The following is a 23,303-nucleotide window of genomic DNA, read 5'->3' as shown; positions in this document are numbered from 1 at the left end:
GACCGCACGCAGGTCGGCCCTGTGGATGCAGGTGAGCGAAGGTGTGGTGTTGTCCTCGGTGGCGCGGCCGGGCAGGGGGAGGTGGCTCTCCCGCCTGCCTGACCAATACAGGCAACCTCTGTCCCAAAATGCAACCCCCACTCACACCACGGTCGCCACAGTCCGATTCCTATAGCCTCCTGTGCTCCCCACTCCTCTCTGTGTCCCCAAGGGTCACTGGCATGGCCCCAGCTTCCCCCAGCCTTGGATCCCAGAGCCCGCGTGCCTCCATACGTGGGCGCACAGCCATCCAGCCCTGGTTCCCCTGTGAACTGGCGCCGCCGTCCCCACACACATCTGCTCTCCCCTCTCATCTGAGGCTCCCCTGCCTCTGGGGCGGCAGGGTTCTCTCCTGCTGCCTGGCCTGAGGGATGAGCTCACCAGCCCCAACGCTTCAAGCACCAAAGGTCTCAGACCTTCAAGCCGCAGAGGCTTCTGTGCAGAGCTTGAACTCACAGGATGCTTGCCTTCTAGAACTCTCCACTTGAAGATTCCTCAAGATCAGCACGTGCATTTGCGAACCCCCTGCCCTCCTTGATCACCCACCCAAGAGTACAATGTCCTCAGTCAGAATTAATCCTAACAGTGTCCACAGCTTCCTCATCAAACAAGATTCCCCACTCCTCCTTGGGGCCCCCTTCCCCCTGCACCCCCCTCCCCGCCAGGCTGGCCAGCCCCTCTCCCGGACACCTCTGCACCCACCCCACCTGGGTGGCTATGGTCTCAGCAGCCAGTCTCCCGGCTCGCAGTCCTTACCTGCCTCTCTGCTGACGTTCCCACCCTTAAAGGTCTCCCTCCTGTACCCAGAGGGGCCATGGCCTGGCCCACATGTAGGGTCGAGTCCCCACCATGGCACCGTCTTCCGGGGCCCCTCAGGACCTGGAGCCCATCCTGATTCCCCTCCCCGGACAACTCTGCTCAGGAACACGATGGCTCTGTCTCTCCGCAGGCCACCCTCCCCCAGAAACGTTATCCTCCACCAGGCTGACTCAGGAGCACCCTCTTGATTTCAGCTACAATCTTACCTGCCTGCTTGCCTGCCTTCCAGAAGCATCCTGTGCCCGGGGCAGGAAATAAAATGTCAGGGCACCACCACCCCACCTGCAGTGCTCACCTTGAAAGCCGGTGACTTTTCACCTCGCCACCCCCGTGTGCTCCAGCCAGGGCGCCAGGGCACCTCTGCCCTGGTCTCTGGTTCACAGAGCAGTGGCTGTGCGCCAAGGCCTCCACACCTCATCCATGCAACCGTGCAGCGTAACGGCTGCCAGTCTGCATGCTCGCGGACACGCGTGTGCACATGCACGCACAAAGGCGCACACGCGCTCACACACATGCACACATAAGGCACATGTGTGCACACTTAGGGCCAAGTCCCCACTCCTTCCTGCCTGCATCCTCCCGCTGGCAAAGGACAGTCACTTTACATGTCCGAGTTCCGTGAAGCTAGCCCTGAGGCAGGGACAATCGTGCTGGCCTCAAAAGGCCTTTGTGAGAACTGAACAGTTTTCCCAGGGGCGCCCAGGGGGCTCAGTCGGTTGAGAATCCGACTCCTGATTTCAGTTCAGGTCAGGATCTCACAGTACATGAGTTAGAGCCCCACATCAAGCTCTGTACGGACAACTCAGAGCCTGCTTCGGATGCTCTCTCTTTCTGCCTCCCCCCCCCCCACATGCACAGTCTCCCTCTCACAAAATAAACTTAGAAAATAAATAAAAAATTTTCACAGTGACATACTGGCAACATGTCTCACAGATGGTTAAACACTCAGTGCTGGCTACTTCCATAATTTTAAGAAACCTTAGACATAGAGAAAGATCTGGAAAACCAAATACTCACAAGCTCCGATGCGGTGCTGACTCAACCGATGACGGTACAAAGATACCGTGCACCCCTCAGGGACCGCACTCCCTGCCCTCAGCCCACCTGCCTCCTCACACACCCTTTCAGAGCTTTGTGCTGCTCTTTAGACTTCTGAAATGGTTCCGGCACCCGCCTTCCGAGCAGCCCCAATGAGCCGCCCCCAGGACTCCTGCCTCCCTGTGAGCAGCACCACCAGCGCAGCCCGGTGCACAGTGTAGACAGGCGACACAATGACTTTCGAGTCTGGACTTACAGAAGACCTGGCCCTGACCTCCCCTGGCTCTCTGGCTCCACGAGAAGCCTGCCTGGGTGGACAGGACCGCGGGCTGAGGCCCCCTGCAGGCGGTACTGGTATAGCACCTTGGAAGACCATCCCCCAGCCCCAGCCAACATGGTAACTGTGACCTCATGGGCTCCCTGAGGCAGAATCACTCAGCTAAGCTGCTCCCAAATTCCTGACCTGCAGGCACGGTAGGAGAATCCCCGTGCGCGGTGGTGGTGGTGGTGGTTTTTAAGTAGGCTTCACGCCTAGTGCGGAGCCCAGTGTGGGGCCTAAACTCACCATCCTGAGATCAAGAGTCAGATGTTCATCCGACTGAGCCACCCAGATGTCCCTATGTGTGTTGTTTTAAGCCACTAAGTTCTGAGGCAATGTGTTACGCAGTACTAGGTAACTACCACAAACGTACATACAAAGGAGAAAGACATAAAGCACGGTTCAATTCTAATACATCAACAAAAATCAGGATTGGGGAAGGTGAAAAGGATTCTTTAAAACTTGGAAACAGAGATCATACACATCAGTCATCAATGGCACTGCTACTGACGCTGAAGCCTTTGGAGGACTGTGGGATTTCCACCACCATGGGGCTCCCCCCCGCTGCTCTAGCTTCCTTGCCTGCAAACAAAGTTCCCCCACCCCACCCACCCATCCCTCTGTGGACTCTGTCCTCCAGTGAATTTTCGTCACCCCCACCGCAGCGCCTGTAACTCTATCCCAGGAACACCGCCCCAGACACTTATGAGCTGAGCCTGGTGGACAAAGGTAACCAAGCAATACACGTTCATGAAGAACTCAACCCACTTCACAAGGCAGAATATTTCCCTTCATTTGCAAGAAGGAACTTGAACTTCAAAAATTAAAAAAAGTCACGAGGTGGCAGCCAAATGTCTTTGAGAGTCATAGTCTTCTATCTAGTGACCCTGGAGAAGGGGCAGGAAGCAGAGGGGTGGCTTCATTCAACCCTGGTTCTCAAGGGCTGGCCACTGATTCATCAACTAACCACCAAACGAAAACTATCCTTGGAGCCACCACCACCCCTCAAAAAGAAAAAAAACCTAGAGAGACTCAGATTATCCTCCAGGGTGACTCAGAGAGCCGCCTCCTCAATCCAAGTCTACAGTTACTTATTACAATTGCTTCTCGGCCTTTTGGCTAAGATCAAATGTACAATTACTTTTTACACAACTAGCAAAAACACACTCATGATAACAACAAAGTCACCAAAACAGTTACAGAACATCCTAGGCTTCATCACTTTTCTGACAACAGAATTACCCAAAACCAACCAACAGCTGGGCCCAGCTGGGAGGGAGGGGCCCATGCCCACCCACCCCCGCCCCCCGGCCCGAACAGAGACTGGTGCGGGCAGGGCAGGGCATCTGTCTCGATGCTGCATGGAATCCTCACCGGGCACCCTTCCGTTTGCGTTTCTGCATTTACTAGGCCAAACCACGCGTCGCGTGCTCTGGAGAGGTGCTCGGAGCCGGGGGTCTCCAGAGCAGCGGCACGGCTCCCCGAGTGCCCAGCACCCCGCACACGTCAGCCCTTCGGGGCACAGCTTGTCAGCAGCGTTTGGAGGGATAGGCTTGTGTTTGCTCTCAGCACTTTCCTTAATACCAAAAGGGCCATCCTGAGAGCAGAACGGGTCCCCAAAGGCAAAACGGGTGTCTCTGGAAAGCAGTTTGAATTCTCAGGCACCCACTTTCTCTCAGAGCTCGGCTGCGTTGCCAGACCACGGAGAAACAGCTGGAGCGTGGCTAGTGGGCTCCTGTCAAGACACCTGCCCGATTCCCAGAGCATGCAGCTGTCCGGCCGCCACAGCAGGGGCCTCCGGGCCCCACGGCAGTGCCCTTTCCGAGCTCAGCACTGACGGCCCTGGTCCGCAGCAGGCCCGGCAGGGACCGTTCCCGCTGCTCCGTGCTCCGCACCACCTCCAACCCAACCGAGGCCGCAGCTCCCCCACCAGGCGCCGGCACCTTCCACGGGCAGACCTTTCAGCTCGGAGACGGAGGGTGTACATTCACAGCTGCATGTTTACTCTTTGGAGGTGGAAGGGGCAGACGGGCAGGTAAAACGGCGTGCACCGCACTTTTCACACTTCCTACAAGTGACGGCCTCCCGCGGGGCCTGCAGCCGGCCGCCTTCCTGCCGCCCAGAGTCAGGCCACAGGAGCGCCCCGCAGCTGTCACTCCTGGAACCACCTTTCAGTTGAGGGCCCTGTGCCTTCTCCTTGGGCACAAGGGCCACTTTCTCCAGGGTAAATACCTGGGAGTGGCATGCTAAGACATAAAAAACACGCATCTTCAGGGCACCAGCCTGGCTCAGCTGGAAGAGCGTGTGACTTGATCTCAAGGTTGTGACTTCAAGCCCCACCCTGGGTATAGAACTACTCAAATGGGAAAAAAAAAATAGATTTTTAAAATAAAAACTTTGAAAACACAGAACAAAACAAAAAAACATGCATCTTCAATTTCACTATGTTGCCAAATTTCTCTTGAAACCAAGTGTAAAGAATGGCAGTCTCCCGCCCCGGATGGGGGCTCTCACTGCCCGTCCTTCCTGAGGCGCAGGGCGCAGGGCTGTGGGGCTCACGCGGCGGCCGCGGATGCTCCCGTGTGGTTCCCTGGCTGCCAGCAAGGCTGAGGGGCAGCTCTCTGTGGACACACTGGCCGTCTGGGCTCTTCTGGACATCGCCGTTTTCATAAACTTCAAAACGGTCTGAGCTCTGCCCCCAGTGTGTCCTCTCATCTTGCTCCTACGTTTTAACGCAGCTCCTCACGGGCCTGACTGGTTTGCCCGAAGAAACCCTCCCCTCTCGAAAAGCACAAAGCTGTCCCGCAGCGGCTGGGTTCCGGAAGGCCTGGGGTGCTCCCGGAGCCCATCCAGCCTGCCCAGCTGGACCTTCCCCATCTGCTTCCACGTGCCACGAGTCTGCTTCGGGCTTCTTCTCCGGGTGCAGTCACTGCCACCAGCGACACAGCCTCCCACATGGTGGGGCGAGGCCCCAGGCGGGTTTCTCTTCAACGTGACTACTCATCATCCACTTACAAAGTGCAAACAAATTCCTACTGGGAGTTCTATTAGGATTACATGGAGTTTTATAGTTTAATATAAGGTAAATTGACAACTTCAACTTCAGAATATGAAACCTTCCTATATATTAATGTGTATTTAGTCAGGTCTGCTAAAATACCAAGTTATTTTTTCCAAGGTCATACAGATTTTGTTATATTTTCTCTTTTTTCTTCAAATTTTTATTTATAACTCTCATTAGTTAACATATAGTGTAATACTGGTTTCAGGAGAATTCAGTGACTCATCCCTTACATACAACACCCAGTGCTCATCCCAACAAGTGCCCTCCTTAGTGCCCATCCCCCATCGAGCCCACCCCCACCCACCTTCCTCTGTCAACCCTCAGTGTGTTCCCTATCCTTAAAAGTCTCCTGTGGTTTGTTTCCTCTCTTCTTCTTCTTCCTCTTTCCTCTCTCTTCCCATGTGTTCATCTGTTTTGTTTCTTAAATTCCACATATGAGTGAAATCATACAGCATCTGTCTTTCCCTGACTGACTGACTTCACTTAGCATAATACACTCTAGCTCCATCCACATCACCACAAATGACAAGATTTCCTTCTTTCTGATGACTGAGTAGTACTCCATTGTACACATGTACCACACATCTCCTTTATGCACTCATCAGTCTATGCACATTTGGGCTCTTTCCATAGTTTGGCTGTTGTTGCTAATGCTGCTATAAACAATGGGATGTGTTACATTTATTTCTTGATACTTTATATTTTTATTGCTGTCATAAGTGGTATCTTTTTTTAGTGTAGAGATTTTAAGTAATCTCTACACCCACTGTGGGGCTTAAACTCACAACCCCCAAGATCAAGAGCTGCACGCTCCACCAACCAGTCAGGTACCCCAAATGGTGTCTGTCTAATATTAATTTCCTTTTTGCTGTTGTTCTTGTATACCAGCCCTAGTGAACGCTATCAATTCTGCAGATTTTCTGTAGATTCTCTCTTTATGTTCTTGAGAGACAGAGAGTGCGCACGTGTGCATGCTACTCAGCCTCACTGGCAGCCGGGGTGGGATGGGGTGGGGGACACCTGAAATGGGGTCTGTGCTGACAGCACGGGGCTCAAACTCATGAATCGCAAGATCATGACCTGGGCCAAACTCGGATGCTTAACCGACTGAGCCACCAGGCGCCCTGTAGATTCTCTGAAGTTTTCTACACAACCCTCTGCAAACAAGGACACCTTTATTTCCTCCTTTACAATTATTCCTTTTTTATTTGTTTTCCTTACCTTACTACCCTGGCTAGTATTTTCACTACAAGACTTAACGTAAGTGGTAAAGACAGGCATTTTATCTTGTTCACAGTTTTAAAGAGAATGCTTCTAAGGTTTCATTAATAAGTATGATGCTTGCTGAAAGTTTCTGATAGATACTCTTCAACAGATTAAGGAAGTTATCTTCTAATCCTGGCTTGCTAACTTTGTATCAAAGAGCAATGAATTTTATCAAATGCCTTTTCTCCATCTACTGAGTAGAAAGATCGTTTAATCTGCGACATAGTGAATCACATACTAGATTTTCTCCCATTACACCTTTATGTTCCTTAGAAAAGCCCCTCCCAACCCACTCACTTCAATATCGAACATCACCAAAACCAGGGGCCGAATCCCTTCAGTTCTTTACAACCAAGTCCTTACCGTGTACTAACCAGTGCCATATTCTATGAAGATGGATTAAGAAAAGTGTTCAAACGCTTTCATCATCAATATATTCCTCCCTGGCATCTCCTTGTCCACAAGGGAGAGACGTTTAGTACCCACAGGCCCGGGCAAGCATCTCCACCCTGCAGGATGAAAGTGGCTGTTCCCTGATGATACTCACGCATTACAGCTAAAGCCTCTGCAACGCTCACTACAGACCACGCCGAGAGCGCTGTAGAACGGATGGATGGCGCTGAAGGGATGTTCCCCAAACTCAGGGACCCCCAGAATAAACACACAACTGAGAACCCGGCACAGTACCGACCTCATCCCTGTGCTTCTGACAGAAGACCAGAAACTGGGCCGCCGCGTCTCCCTTTCTGCTTCGTGGAGCAGAAGCCGTGGCCTTCTTCCTCCCAGGAGGAGACCCGACTCCTCTCTTGGGGTCGGCCTCTGCCATCTTTTGGGGAGTACTCTGTACTGTCTCAGGGTCACTTGCTCGGGTTTCGGCAGAGCTAGCCAGCTTCACTCTCCGCCTTCTCTTGATGGGAATGCCCTCTTCTCGCATGGACGTGGGGTCAGCGGCAGCTTCTTCAGGGACTCCTGAGGGTTCTAGCATCTGTCCCGGAGGCGGAGGCTCCACAGAAATGCCTGCCTCCTTAGCTACGTGAGGGTTGAGGTGAAGCTGGTCCCCTACGTAGAGGAAAGTGAACTTGGCTTTCCGCTCCTCCACTGACATGCTTGCGGCTTCTTCAGCTTGAACGATGCCCATTTCCCACTGGGCCCTCAACTTCCCTGAAATAGGTTTCAACAGCTGAGAAGAAAACCATAAAACACCGTAAATTTCATTATACAAACAAAAAAGTTAACCCACTTTAAAGAAGAATACTTTTAGAGGTCCAGACAAATTTAGAAATCAAAAGCTACAAAAACCAATTAACGTGAAGGTCTAGACAGAATTCAGCCCAATGTAATAACTGTTTCTTTAAACCAATTCCAATCCCATTTAACTAATGTAACATATATACTACATAGTATATGTCATAGATAACACTTTACATATTTTTATGTAAAGAAAAATAAAAATTATAAAAGAAATTATCTCTGATTATCATCCAGTGAGTAAAATGAATAAACTATGTCTCTAAGGACACTTGCGGTATTCCGTAACACAACATACTTGGGCAAAATCAAACAATGATAGACATAAACCATTATAATATATCAAGCAACCATAATTTCAAAAATAAGAAAAATAATTAAAAGTAAAAATCATTTTGGTCTAAAATTATACTTAAGGAACATCTATCACCTTAATTTTCTCAGCTTTCGTGGGTGCCTGCTTGGCACTTTCCTGGCATAATTTTTCAAACTGTCCTTCTCCTTCAAAAGCTACAAGGCTCTTCTCAAATATCCAAGCTCTTTCTGGGGCATCACCAAAGAATTGTACGTGATACTGGCGTGCACTCTTTTTCTGACCTAGTTTTTAAAATAAAATGTTAGAACTTGAATGTCAGAATTTGGGATCAAATTAGGCAAGTCTATTAATAATTACTGATATGAAGTTGGAAGCTGCTTTGAAGTCATGTTATTTGGTTCTGTTTCAGTCTGTTAACCTCAAAAAGAAGCCCTACTCTTTTTATCCCCACCAAACTCCATGTCAAAGAGAAAGGAAACACACTTATGAGGGACTTAGGGAAGATTCAACTTCGACTAAGAAAGAAAGTACATAAATGCTCTCCTTTATCTCCTCCATCAAGATCCACTTAAAAAGAGTACCAAGAGAAGACATCATAACAGGGCCATTCAACAGAGAGGGTGTCAGGCAGCAACAAATGGGATAGAGACTGGTGTCAGACACCCTGGGTTCAAATCCCAACCCCATCACCTACCAGCTGGGCAACCTTGGACCGGCTACTCACTCACAATGCTCAGAGGGGGAATCAGGGTACCAATGACCTCTGAAGGCAGCCATGAGGCCACAGGGTAACCCCTCAGATGTCCACTGCTGTTCTTCTTTGCAAAAAGAAAAAGCCGCATCCTATGGTGCAGCAAGAAGGAAGATGGGTGAGGAAAGAGACACTTGATCCCAAAATCCAAGAGAGGATCCCAAAGTGCCGTATGTGGCTGAAGAAGAGGAAGAATGGAAACAGGCTGGTTACAAGTGGAGGGAGAAAGGGGAGTCCCCACAGGAGGACGGGGGGCGCCGGCCAAAAGAAATCCAAGAACACTGCCTACAGAACCAACACATCCCAGGGGAAAAGTCTCCATTGAGACTTTTGAGGTCCCCCCAACCAAGTGGCCAATGGCCAGCTAGACCCTCTAAAAATAAGCTAACAGTCTCCCCACATATGGACTGCAGCAGCTCTGAGTGGTGCGCTCTCAAATGCAACATCAAGGACCAACCCAGGACCAGGAAAGCCTCCAGCATAAACAAGACCAAAACACACAGAAATAAGCAACCACTGAGGGCCACACACACAATGCCAGGAAGAGAGGACACATGACAAACAAAACCTCTAGTTTGCTATGGAAAGAGACAAATAAAAAGAGCTACCGGAAACTTCAAAATACAATTATGAAAAAAGAAAATCATTAAGAAAGCTTGGAAGGGAAGTTAAGAAATCTCCCAGAAAAAAGAAAAGATTAAGATGAAAAACATCTACTCCTGTAAGAAACCTACATGATCAATCCAGGAAGGACCATACTCAGGTAACTGTCCTTCTAGAGACAGAAACAGAGAAAGTGGTCAAAGAATTGACAAGAGACCACGTTTCAGGACTAGAACAATTCAAAGTGTCGCGCCCAGTGCCCACACCACGGCGCATCTTCGAGGCATTTAAGGTGCTGGAGGAGGACAGGCTCCGTGCTGCCGGAACAAAACATAGAATGGGCATCAGCAATTCCGGACGCTGGAAGGAAATGAGGTCATGTCTTCAAAATTCTGAAAAGAATGATTTTCAGCATAAAATTCTATACTGAGCCAAACCGTGCATCAAGCGTAAAGATAGAGAAGTGGCATCCTCTGAACCACAAGGACTCAAATTTACAACCCGTATACACTTACTTAGAATACCAAAAATATATGCCAGCAAAAAAAAGAAAACTGACGGGGTGCCTGGGTGGCTTAGTCAGTTAAGCGTCCGACTTTCACTTAGGTCATGATCTCGCGGTTCGTGGGTTCGAGCCCCGCGTCGGGCTCTGTGCTGACTGCCAGCTCAGAGCCTGGAGCCTGTTTCAGTCTGTGACTCCCTCTCTCTCTGACCCTGCCCTACTCACGCTGTCTCTCTCTCTCTCTCTCCCCTAGAAATAAAACATTAAAAAAAAAAAAAATTAAAAAAAGAAAAAAGAAAAAAGAAAACTGACCAAAAGCACAGCGTGTAACCACAGACAACAATGCACGTAACTCAGGAACGCGTCTTTAAGAAATCTAAGATTACTTAATGCAGAAGAGTGCCGGCAGTACAGACTGAAGCAGGAAAATGGAAAATTCTAGCAGAGAGCTCCAGGGGAAGAAAAGATGAGGAAAAAAAGAACTCTTCTGTGCCAAAAGAAAATCTGAGCAGCAAGGAAAGATGGTTAAAAAATGAGATCCAAGGAGCAGAAAATGGCAAACACAGGTTTTCACTTTTTCCCAATAGAAAAATATACATAAAAAGATGAGTTTCAGGGACAGAAAAATGAAATTTGAAAAACAAATAAGGCTGTATAGACAGTAAAGCATAGGATTTAAAAATAAAAGCAGGGGCGCCTGGCTGGGTCAGTCAGTGAAGGCACAACTCCTGATCTCAGAGTAGAGGCTCGAGATCCACACAGGGCACAGAGCCTACTTTTTCAAAAACAAGAAAGGCAGTAATTAACTCCAGGAAAAAACAAAAAGTTGTACAAGAAAGAAAATGCCATTATAGAATACACTTTGCTTTTCACTGCGTGATATTTACATAAGACCCCAAATTATGTAAACATTTATATTTGATGTAATAAAAACACCAAGTTAATTATATGCAGAAGATGAGAAGAAATAAATTATTTTTTTGAGGATAAATTATTGAAGGAAAATTTTCCATAATAGAAAATCCACAGAAAATATCTAAATGATAAATCAAAAATAGTAAGTTAATTGGGCATCTGGGTGGCTCAGTCGGTTAACCATGTGGCAGCTCGGAGCCTGGAGCTGCTTCAGAGTCTGTGTCTCCCTCTCTGTCTCTGCCCCTCCCCTCCACCCCCTATAAAAATGAATGTTTAAAAAAATTTTTTCTTAATAGTAGTTAATCCAATTATATGACGTTCTGGAAAAGGCAAAACTATGGAGACAGTAAAAAGAACAGCGTTTGCTGGAGGCTCAGGAGGAAGGGGAGATGAACAGGCAGAGCAGAGAGGCTTTTCAGGGCATTGTAACTATTCCGAACGATACTATAATGATGGATGGATGTCGTTACACATTTGTCCAAACCCATGGAATATACAACACCAAGCAGGAACCCTAATTTAATCTATAGACTTTGGGTGATTATGATGTATCCCTGTAGGTTCATGGATTGTAACAAATGTACCGCTCTGGTGGAAGATGGTGACAGGAAGGAAGGCTGTGCATATGTGTGTGGGGGCTATCAGTACCTCAATTCTTCTGTGAACCTAAAACTGCTCTGAAAAAAAAATAAAGCCTTTTAAAAAAGAGTAGTTACAACTAGAAGAAAGTGTTGGAAGTGTTAAAAATAATTAGTCCTAAGGAGGAGAGTGGACTATTTTTCACTATTAACCTTGCAAGAGAATTTGATTTGTTTGTTAAATGTGCATACTTATTTGGGGCACATGGTGGCTCAGTTGGTTAAGTGCCTAACTTCAGCTCAGGTCATGATCTCGCAGTTTGCAGGTTCAAGCCCTGAATCTGAGCCTGCTTCAGATTCTGTGTCTCCCTCTCTCTTTGCCCCTCACTCACTCATGCTCTGTCTCTCAAAATAAATAAATAAATAAATAAAATAAAAAATAAACATTAAAGATTTATTTAAGTGTGTATATGTCTTTGATGTTACAATAGGTGAGATTCAAAACTATGTTAAGGGATTTGTGACTTCTTCCATTACTTTAATACTTTGAAAGAACTTTCATCACAAAAATGACTATAGACATATGTCACACTATTTGCATAATCAAGGTCTGTTACAATACATATAATGAAACAATATGAACTTACATTACTTTTTATAAATGGGTACACAGAAAAATGTTCCTTACAGACCAAGTGGAAAAAAAAAAAAAACAACAGAGATAAATGCTATAGTCCGATCCCAAGTTTGTAAAATAAATGTAATTAAAGTTCTTTCCTGCTTAGAAATTTGGTAACAACATAATTCAGGTTTTTCCTATTTTTGTGGGTTTCTTTAATCCACATGAATTTCACTGGTTCAAGTTGAGAGGTGAATATTTCAGTGTTTTATTTTACCAGGTAATTAACCAGCTGTCCCACCATTTATTAGTAATTATTTCTTCCTGGGCTGATTTCTGATGTTCATCAATCATGTTCAGTACAAAAACGCTGGTCATTGGCTCCTCCTACCCACACAACCTTCTAAAGAACCTGTCCTCCACCAATAGCCCAGGGAACCTAATCTGCACTACAATCCTTCTGTCCCCATCATGGCCCACTGGACTCAAGGTGACCCCGACCCTCTGGGCAAGAATGAGCCAGAATCTCTTCAGATTCTGCAGAATCCTCTGAGCTGACAGCAGTCACCCATGCATGCAAAATGGACCCCACAAAGACACAAGGCTGCTTTGGAGCTGAAGCTCCATGGAGGAAGACAAGCAATTAAAAAAAGAAGAAAGAAGAAGAAAGAAGAAAAGAAGAAAAGAAGAAAGAAGAAAAGAAGAAAGAAGAAAAGAAGGAAGAAGGAAGAAGAAGGAAGAAGAAGGAAGAAGAAGGAAGAAGAAGGAAGAAGAAGGAAGAAGAAGGAAGAAGAAGGAAGAAGAAGGAAGAAGAAGGAAGAAGAAGGAAGAAGAAGGAAGAAGGAAGAAGAAGAAGAAGAAGAAGAAGAAGAAGAAGAAGAGGAAGAAGAAGAATGCAGACAAGTGTCTACAGAAGCAATAAAGAACGGGGACAAAATCACAAGGACAGGACACCACAGAGCTCCAGAGGAAATAAAGGACAAGCATCGCCTGCCTGAATTTCCAGGTCGAGTCCCTGGGGGGCACTAGAGCACCAAAACAGGGAAAGTAGAAACTGACAAAATTGCAACCAGAAAAAGGCACATTCACTATCACAATCCATTACTTCAACATACCTTTCTTAGTAACTGAGAGAATAAGCCAAAAAGGAAAAAATCAGTAAGGAGATTATACTATCAAATAACCCAAGATACAAGAAAGCCAGATTACCTAGAATATTTTTAGAAAATGCTGGAATTTAGAAATAAAGCAATGAGGGTGCCCTTCCATAACAGAAAATGTGACAAAAAACACTTTCCACAACAGAAAATGACGTGACTCCAGACAGCAGTTATCTGATGAGGAGACTAGTACGACACAGGTGTGCCCTGGAGACAGTGAAGCTCTTTGGTGTGACAGAATTGTTTTCTTCATAGCGTAGTATCTAAAACCTACATTTATCTTCTGTTTCCAACCTAAAGAGTCAGGGCTCAAAGCTGTTCACACCCACGTAGATACCCTGGTAGATAACAGGCAAGACAAGTTTGGCTGCTGTGCATCACAAAAATGCTATTTTAACATTTATTTTGAGAGAGAGTGTCAGCAGGGAGGGGAGAGATAGAAGGGGTGGGAGTCTCATGTAGGCTCTGCACCATCAGCAGAGAGCCCAACTTGGGGTTCGATCCCATGTACCGTGAGATCATAACCTGAGCCGAAATCAAGAGTCAGACGCTCAACCAACTGAGCCACCCAGGCGCCCCTATTACAAAAATGCTATTAAAAGACTTCCATTAGCTTAGCTTTTCAAAGGAAATCTGAACTTTCAAAAGGCCTAGATTGAGCTGTACTCTCTTCTGCATGGATACTTACTGTACATCAGGTTTTAAATCTGAAATCATTACGAAGACCCAGACCCACATACAGCTATAAATCCAAGAGTGATAAGTGGGGGGGGGGGGGGGGAGCACAGCTACACAAAAAGAAATGAAGAAAAGCTGGGGTGGGTGCAGGGGCAGGGTGAGGGAGCTGCATCATACAGGGAAAGACATGTCCACTTCACAAGGCCCCCATGCTCAGCCAGCTCCAGGCCAGAAGCCGTCCTTTCTTCAGGTCCCTGTCCTTCCCCAGTGAGGGTGCCTAAACCCCCAAAGCTTGCCCACCACTCACCGTGTCTCTCCTACCATGGGGTTGCTGCATGCCAAGCGTTCAGAAACCGTAAACGGACCCCAAAGTTCCCCTGGGAGCCAGGTCTCGGTCCTGCCCGGAGAGCTACCTCACACGTGTCTGCAGAGTTCTCGGTCTGCCGTAGCCGTGATCACTAGCTGTGCCCACATCTGGGCTTCCATACACTGCCTGCTTCTAAAGGACCCAGGTTTCCTCCAAGGAGACGCTGACACATGATAAAGTGTAAATGAGCCTGAAACCCCTCGCAGTTGTCCCCAGGGGAGCCCCCCCCCCGCCCCCAGGCTCATGAGACACATCAAAAGAACACAGCTGAAAGGGACTTGATGGGACTCCTGCTAGTTAAACCTGGGACAACTTGGGCGTTAAAGAGTAAGGACTGTGAATCACAACTAAATGTTTAGGAGGAAGCTCATTTTCACAGGAAAATGCCAGTTAATTAAACACAGAAGGAAGCAGGATAAAAATGGGCAGGTACATTTGCTCAGCCGATGGGTCATAAAGGAGTGTGGAAGGCACGCAGAAGGGCTGGCAGGGGAACGTGGTGTCCACGCGTGGCCACAGGGCACTCAACCAGTGACAAAGGAGGGCTGCCCCTTTCCACCAGAGAGCTCCATCGGCCAGCAGCGACCGGGAAGTGGGACAGCAGACCGAGAGCTCCCGAAGCAATTCCACCGAGACACGCGTCCTCACGGTTTCCTCTGGCCCCGTTTATTCTCGGAGGTCATGGGAGCCTCCTACGGGCCGTCTGCAGGCCGTCCACAGGCCCTCTTCCTTCTAACTACTTCTCAAATCACGTTACCAGTCTTCCCAAGGTGATCTGCTTGTGATCACGAGCACCCCCTCCCCTGTGTCCCCAAACAACTCCTGGAGAAACACACTGCAAGAAGCAGGTACCTGGTGACGGGCCCCACGTAAGCCCCTTCCCTCAACACCCGCACGGGACTCCTGAGTCTGATCACCACACAGCAGCGCCGTTAAGGCCGGGGCTGGGCGCAAGGAGCGCCGTGCGGGAGTGCGGGGACCAGGGGAGGCTGGACAGCTGGGTGCAGTGCAAGCACCCTGTTCGATCCAGACTGAGGGGAAAACACAGGCAGAGGGAAAACCCTGGGGACGTCACACGAGGGCCATCGTGTCACTGCTGGAGGGCTTCCCTGCATGCGGCTGGTGCTGAGATGGGCACGAAGCGGTCCTTGTCGCTGACATGCGTCCGCGTGAGGCAGCAGGACGCCCGCAGTGTGTTCACAAACACAGGTGAGAGCGCAAGGGTGTCCAGCGTACCGTCCCACTTTGCACCACATGCTTGGAAGGGTTTTAAATAGAAAAGTAAGCAGGGGCGGCTGGGGGCTCAGTCAGTTAAGTGTCTGACTTCAGCTCAGGTCACGATCTCGCAGCTCTTGAGCTCGAGCCCCGCGTCGGGCTCTGTGCTGACAGCTCAGAGCCTGGAGCTGCTTCAGATTCTGTGGCTCTCTCTGACCTTCCTCTGCTCACGATCTGTCTCCCTCTCTCAAAACAAATAAACAGTTTAAAAAATTCTTCTAATAAAAAAAAGCAAATGATAAATAAAACACTCAACAAAAAAAGACAAGATGGAATGCAAGTGTGACCCTTCAGCACTGCTATAAAAGCTGGGCCAAGTCTGGGAACGTCGAGGCACTAAGAATGGCACAAAATTATTTAAGTTAAATGACCCAAAATCAGGATCATACAGGGAGAAAACAACTGGTCAAACAGGAATGTTTTCAGGAAAGAGCCCTAGGTCTGAATGCTCACTACTCAGCACACGGAGACCTTTCCAGAGCAGGGCTCGTATCATTACCCTCCATTTGCATACACAGGGAAACGGAGCATAAAGAAATTAAGTGGTTCATTACTAGACCAAGTCAGACCCTGGCAGGCAGACTCCAGACCTCCCCAGCCCCCACCGGGAGAAGATGCTCCAATGTTGTAGGTAAAGGAGTAAACGTTCTGGGCCGAGTGAAGGCCCTGAGAGTAAAGACAGAGGAAGTGAGAGATGAATAAAAATGTGCTGTATCTGCACATCGTCTGGACAGGCTGTTGGAAACTGCGGGAGTTATTTTGCTCTACATCAGGGGGAAGACGTAATGAAATTAAAGTTAATTCATCTCGGTAGCTGGGACAGAGAGACATTCAAAAGACTCCTTCGGCTACACGGGTGAGACAAGCTAGGAGCTTCATATACACAGAGCAGAAATCCCCAGACACTAAAAAGAAATTGCTGTGATGTGCTAGGCAGACCAGAAATGCTGAAGCCATGAAGGCCACACTGACTTCTACTGCAGTTTGCTGTGTGACTGGCTTATTTGTTTGTTTATTTTGAGAGAGAAAGAGAGAGAGAGAGAAAGCATGCATCCCTCAAGCAGGGGCGGGGCGTGGGGGGGGAGAATGCAGGCATCCCCTCAAGCCAGGGAGGGGGCAGGTGGTGAGGGGGAGGGAGAGAGAGAGAGAGAGAGAGGGTGCGAGCGAGTGAGCATGCACACGGAGGGGAGAGGGGTGGGGGGAACCCCAGGGAGACCCCACACCTGGCCCAAAGCCTGCCTGACATGGGGGTGGCCACTGACCCACGAGAGGACGACCTGAGGTCAGACCGGAGGGGAGACCAAGCTGGTGGTGGCGGCCTAATGACAGCCGTGGGCCCCCTAGGTCATGGGCTGGGTGCTGGGAAGGATCCAGCAACACCTCATGGACACACTCGAGGGCCCGCCCGGCTTCTGTCTCACCTGCTCCTTCTTGCCACACTCCCCCAAGTCCAGATGCCTCCAGGGTGCATCCTGGGGCCCCTGAAAGCTTGTGGAAGAGGCCCCCCAATTCCGTGAGCTGAGGATGCCGACAGTGCTCCATGGGGCAGAAGCCCGAGCCAGCCGCCACCATGCGTGCTAAGCAGGCAGAGTCCGACAGCCTCAGGGGACAGGACACCGGGCACAACTCAAACAGAGGCACAGCGTGGACCTCCCCGTCCCCAAGTGCGTTGCCCCCTGACTCCATGGGCCAGGCAGGCACCCGGCTGGCCAGGCAGGCCAGCGGCTGGTGGGGAAGCCCCATCCAGGCCAGCAGCCAGACAACGGGGGGACACGTCCCTGCATGCCTGTGTCCTGCCCAGAGGCCACCTGAGGCTGACCAGACGACAGTGCGAGGAGGCTGGGGAGCCCGCCCGGCCCAGCCCACGGCCCTAGTCACCCACACTGCAAGAGGGCGCACAGACTGGTCGGGCGCTACCCTGCTCAGCTCCAACTCTGTGCTCACCACCTAGCACCTTCTTCAAGCTTAAGTCAAACTTTAGAAGAACTTTCTAGAAGAATCTCAAACCATTTGAACTCGTTTTTCACTCCAAAAACACAAGAGTTGTTATGTTTTGTGAGTTCTCCAATTATTACTTAAGTTAGGATCCACTCTAACCTATATCAACATGTTATATTCTTACTCTGCTCTTCAACTGCTCTGTGCAACAATTTATATTCCCAAGTTTCATGATGCAAAGAAGGTCATTTCTGATTTTTCTTTCTCCCCACAGGGTTAAAAAGTAAACTGGGACATCTTTATAACTCAAACTTAGTATAAAATATGATTTCTGGGGCGGCACCTGGGTGGCTCAGTCAGTTGAGTGGTCTGACTTAAGCTCAAGTCATGATCTCACGGTTTGTGGGTTTGAACCATGTCAACTGTGCTAATAGCAAGGAGCCCACTCTGGATCCTCTGTCCCCATCTTCCTGCACCTCCTCCACTTGTGCTCACTCTCTCTCTCTCAAAAAGAAACAGTTTTAGGGGCGCCTGGGTGGCTCAGTGGGTATTAAGCATCCAACTTCGGCTCAGGGCACATGATCTCATGTCTGTGAGTTCGAGCCCCGCGTCGGGCTCTGTGCTGACAGCTCAGACCCTGCTTCGGATTCCGTCTCCCTCTATGTACTCCTCCCCTGCTCATGCTCTCTTTTGCTCAAAAAATAAACATTAAAAAATTAAAAAATAGTTTTAAAAATGCTATTTCTGAAAATCATGCTGAAATAAGGAATCATTGTACATCTAAACGATAATAAATTATCATAAAACTTGAAAAGCAATATAAAGCCAAGACCACTCTCCTTTAACACTAATTCAGTCAGGTAAATTATATATCTGAGTTGGAAACAAAAAGAAATGGCAATGTGTTACATTCAAATCAATTACTAACGTTAAAGTTGCAAAAATGAACCACAGTAAATTCAACAAGAAAAAAACAAAATCCGATTCAGATGTGGGGAAAAGGCTAGAAGAGGCGCTTCTGCAGGGACACAAGTGGCCAACAAGCACACGCAAAGATGCTGGGCATCACTAATCCTGAGGGCACTGCAAGCCACGCCACAAACAGCAGACGGACGCTGGAACCCTGGGCGCCAGGGGCGGAAGGGGCAGGTCAGTGGTCAGTGGGCACAGAGGGCCAGACCCGCAAGCTGACTGAGCGGATGGTGGGGACGGTCACGCAACACCAGCAACCTGTCAACTGTATACTTAAAAAATAGTTACGATGGTAAATTTTATGTTATGTGTATTTTAGCACAATTTCCTTAAATAGGAAAACAAAAAAAGGACCACCACAGTAGGGCTGAATAAGGAGAAGTAAGAAAAAAGTTTAGAGATTAGAAAGAGTAAGTACAGAAAGAGAAAGATGGAAAAGCAGTGCATAAACACAATACCTTTAAGTTTGGTATAGTTGTGAAGGAGCGGGTCAGCAGAGACCATGCACGGCCACCAAGGGTAACCGGACACTTTGGACCACACCAAGTCGCCAACACTGTATTTCAGCAGGTGGTCTTTGTCTCTGCCAGTATTCGGACAAGACTCTTTCTTAGCGGCAATCTGAAAACAAACAACAGAAGACATGCCAACACATCTAAGTACCCCTAAACAGCCTGTATCCAAAGATTACTCAGGCTAGAGGTTAACACACACACACACACACACACACACACACACACACACCCCTAAAAAAGGAGCATGCTTCCCTTGCTATCACTTCATCAGATGGTCTCTTGCCCTAAAGGATCAGCACAGTGCCGGGATCACACAGTAGGCACTCCCGTGCCTGATGCACACAGTAGGCACTTGACATTACGCAGGACCCTACATGACTGTTTCCTTGGGGTGGTGCTTTATTCACCTGGTCATAGAATTTTCATGGAAGCTCAAATCCATACTCTGACCCTTCCCCCCAGTCCCCGCCCCCGCCAGGTGTCTGTCGGTTCCCTGGAGCGCGTGTGTCACGAGCACAAAAGGACCCAGAGTGGTAAGGACATCAGGAGGGCTTGGCAGCAGGTCTCAGCTCCGTATGTACCTGAGCCCTACGGCTCTCTAAGCCTCAGTTTCTCCACCTACCACATGTGTCACTTAGGAGGCTAGAGGCCTGACCAGGGCCGCTGCGCCCCCACTGCCTCTCAGGCCTGCCCTTCAGTGGGAGCAGCTCCCGGCCTCCTGAGTGTGAATTCCTGAGCCTTCTCCTACGAGTTCTATGCACTCGGGCAAGTTGCTGAGCCTGTGTGGGCTTCGGGTTCCTCATCTGTACCAAGGATAAGGGCTCTGAGATCTCACAGTCTGTTACGGAGATCAGTGTGCACGGCGGTCAGCTGGCACGGAGCCGCCAAATGTCGGCTCTCTGATTACCCCACAGCATCCCAGCTTTGCTTTGCCGGGTCCTCCAAGCCACGGGAGAGCACCATGGGGAGGATTACCACCCCACTCTGAAGATGGAGAGCCAAAACTCCGGCATTTACCCAAGTTTAACAAAACCAAGTGGCAGAGTGAGGGGTAACCCGCACCAGCCTCTCCCCCATGAAAGAGCGCAGTCCGCCACAACCACGGCCACTTCACGCTGCATCAGCCCAGCTCGCGAAATTCATCTTTTAAAAAACTCACCACTGCAATTAAATTAGCAAGAGCCAAACAGCTCCTGAGCACTCAAAACTTTTTTAAACATATTTTAACGATTTCAAGGGAATTTTGAACATTTTCCCTCTTACTTGTGGAAATTGTCAATAAAATTCCTCAACTATAATTTTAAACTAAATACTCCAACCTGGATGATGATACCAACCCAAACTGGTTTCAGATTCCCTCCCCCTACCTCCTGCAAGTGGGCCTGGAGCTGCAACTGAAGACCAGTGGACCCCGGCGCCTTCCAGCCTCCTCATATAGATGACAGACACGGTCAGCCCGTGGCACCCTGCCTAGTCCTTCCGCCAAGGCCAAGGTTCCTTGCCTGCTTTAAACGGCTTAGACTCATTTGAGTAGTGGGCCATCCTGAATGCCACTTTAAGACACGGTGACATAAACCACTACACTCCTTCATTACAAGTTAGGGGTTTCCACCCAGTCTTTGAGGAGTGAACCCCTGCTTGCAGGTTCAAGTGCACTGGGAACCCAGAGCACGAAGGTACAAGACGCAGACCCAGTCCTCAAGGAGGCGGACCCTCTGCGGGACCACCCGGCAGAGGAGGCAAGGAAGTGGACGGTGAACCACGTGGAAGGACCGGAGCGCTCTGCACAGCACGGCTCCGCTTCCCACACCTCAGACGGCGTCAAGAAGCCCCACACTAGGTCCAAACACAGCTCCACCGTTAGGCTAAAGAATGGCTCTGGAGCGAAGAGCCACAAAAACAGCACAGCCTGAAGGTCAAGGGCTATGGAACTGGCCAGACCTGGGTTTAGAACTGGTTTTACCTCTTTTTAGCCATTTTAATCTCAAACACTTAGTCAAGTGTCCAGGCCTCACAACAGGCTCGGCGGGCTGCCGTGAACGCTTACGACAGGCAGCGTCATTGAGGCCCAGGCTCCCGGGTCAGCCCTGTGCAGAGGGCGAGCTCTAGAGCTCTCCTCCCCTCTGCCCTGCGCCCAGAGGCTGCCTGGTCAGTACCTGGCCACTGCCCTCGACACCCCCACCACTGGCCACGACTCCTCACCAGTACCTTCTTATCCGAAGGACTCGAGATCCTGGATGCCAGTGCTGCTTCAACAAGACCCTGCTCCAGCAAGGAGTCATATTTTATGCTCCTCTTCCTGTTCCTTCTGGCCTTATTTTCTGGTTTTTGTCCATTCTCTTCTGACTGGGACACGGCGGCAGCACCGTCCCCACAAATTGAAGATTCAAAGAGAGGTTTCCCATTCATGTACGTTTTGGTGATCTTCAACTTAATTTCCGGAGAGCCGTTTTTGGTCGGGGTGGTGCTGGGCGGCGTCCCGAGCGCCTTTACTTCCTGGGGCTCAAAGCGCAATTTGGCATCATGAGCACCAGGTTCGCCATTAAATACACGGGACGTGAGGTCCTTCAGCTTCTCGGATGGAATAAAGGGAAGTGCGTCGTGGCCGTTGAACTTCTGCACGACGCCCTCCTGGAGGCTGCTAGAGAGCTGGGCTTTGCTGAGGAACACAGAGCACTCGCGGTTCACTTCACAGCCCTGCGCCTTGCCGTTTGGGCTGCCAAGGACCTCTGGTGCCTGCTTCATCTTCACGCACTTCACAACTTTCTCAACAGAAAGAGGACTTTTTTGATGCTAAATTCCATTCAGCCCAGACGCTCCGTTCTTAGAGCACTGTGGGGTTAGGAAACAAAAAGGAACACCGCGTTTAGAACCTAACAGAGGCATGCCGACACCTCTCCAGCTTTGCGTCACTTGTACAGACACCAAGTATGGCGCTTACACAATCACCGAGGTCACAGAAACGAGACGGAATCCCAAGATGATAAAGCTGAAAGGAAAGGAACCACTTTTAAGGGGGAGACATCAACGTCAGGCAGCAGACACGAGCCGTGCCCCCACGGCAAGCCAGCGGCGTGGCTGCAGATACACGGGTCCGGCGCTCCCACCGCGCTGAGCGCCGCTCCGCAGGCGGCTGACACAGACCTTCGCAAAGGGGAAGAGGCGAGAGCCGAGATACAAGACAGTGCGCCCGGGCATGGTTGAGGGGGCTCCCAGGCAGAGAGGTTCGGCGACAAGCCCAAGGTGACTGTGCTGCTCAGCACAACGCAGGCCGGATCTCCTGATGCCTGGCACGTCATCAGTTCCAGACTGACGATGGGCGGGGGCAAAACATCCAGAGTCACAAAGTGAGAAGACACCCCGAGTCAGGTCTGCTTTATGCTCAGGCCAGTCACCTAATCTGTCATCCACCCCCTCCCTGCCCGGGCCCAAATTAAGTGTTCGTGACGAGAAGCACTGTGGTAGTGGTAAATTCTATCTAGCTGTCTCCTGAAGATTAACCAGCAAGGTCAAACTGCTGAGCCACAATGTACTTGTGCCGTGCCATGCAGGCCACTGGGGACCCACGAGTGTTAGGAAGACCCCAGGGCCGCCCGTGACGGAGGGGTCTTTGTTGCAGAACGCTAGTCCCATCCGGGGACACCCAGTGAAGGCACGCAAACCCAAAGGCCGCTAGGAACAAGGAACAGGCGGGAAGACGCTCAGCACGGGTGCACGGGGGGGGGACCCTCCAAGAAGGCAGCACGGAGGCAAGGGCGCCAGACAGGTCCACGCGTGCAAGGCAGCCACTCTCCATGCTGCCCGGGGACAAATGTCTGGGAAACATGTTTTGATCATTACTACTGGGGAGCTGCTACCGACATCTACTGGGAGGGAGCAAGAAGCTGACTAAATGCCCTTCCACGCACAGGACAGCCCCTACGACAGAGAATCGTCTGGCCCAAAACACCAACAGTGCTGCGGTGGAGAAATGTGAAGTGCACTGACCAGGGCCTGTGGTGTCTGGGGCTTCCACGCAGGCTTCGCAGGAGACACAGGAAAGAAGAGCAAACTTAACAGCCTAAGATCCAGGTTGGCTTCACGTGCACTAGATGGCCTTCTAACGCCAGGAGATGTGGGAATGCATGTGGTTTCATTCACACGGTTTTGTTTTGTTTTTTTAAGGCAAACAATTCTAGCTCATGTCAGATCAACTGGGCAAAAATATAAAAGAGGGGTGCCTGGTTGGCTCGGTCAGTAGAGCATGTGACTCTTAACCTTAGGGTGGTAAGTTCAAGCCCCACACTGGGCATGGAGCCTACTTAAACAATTACAGAGGTGC

At 49.6% G+C, this 23,303-nt stretch overlaps 1 protein-coding gene across 2 annotated transcripts in view; it reads right to left on the bottom strand.

Annotated features, from left to right (window-relative positions):
- NSD2 (nuclear receptor binding SET domain protein 2) overlaps positions 1-23,303 on the bottom strand; it is an 88,028-nt gene that overhangs the window by 34,008 nt on the left and 30,717 nt on the right. For both annotated transcript variants that reach the window (XM_039232045.1, XM_039232046.1), the window contains exons 2-5: positions 21,191-21,814; positions 18,926-19,088; positions 8,224-8,390; positions 7,237-7,725 (exon numbers count right to left, since the gene is read on the bottom strand). In XM_039232045.1, the coding sequence (XP_039087976.1) occupies positions 7,237-7,725; positions 8,224-8,390; positions 18,926-19,088; positions 21,191-21,727 (1,356 nt within the window). In that variant the 5' untranslated portion in view covers positions 21,728-21,814. The remainder of the gene's footprint in view (positions 1-7,236; positions 7,726-8,223; positions 8,391-18,925; positions 19,089-21,190; positions 21,815-23,303) is intronic.

Source organism: Hyaena hyaena, unplaced genomic scaffold (assembly GCF_003009895.1).
Source record: "Hyaena hyaena isolate Hyena2069 unplaced genomic scaffold, ASM300989v1 scaffold_63, whole genome shotgun sequence".
Taxonomy (NCBI): Eukaryota; Metazoa; Chordata; class Mammalia; order Carnivora; family Hyaenidae; genus Hyaena; species Hyaena hyaena.
This window is presented reverse-complemented; position numbering and strand designations above follow the sequence as displayed.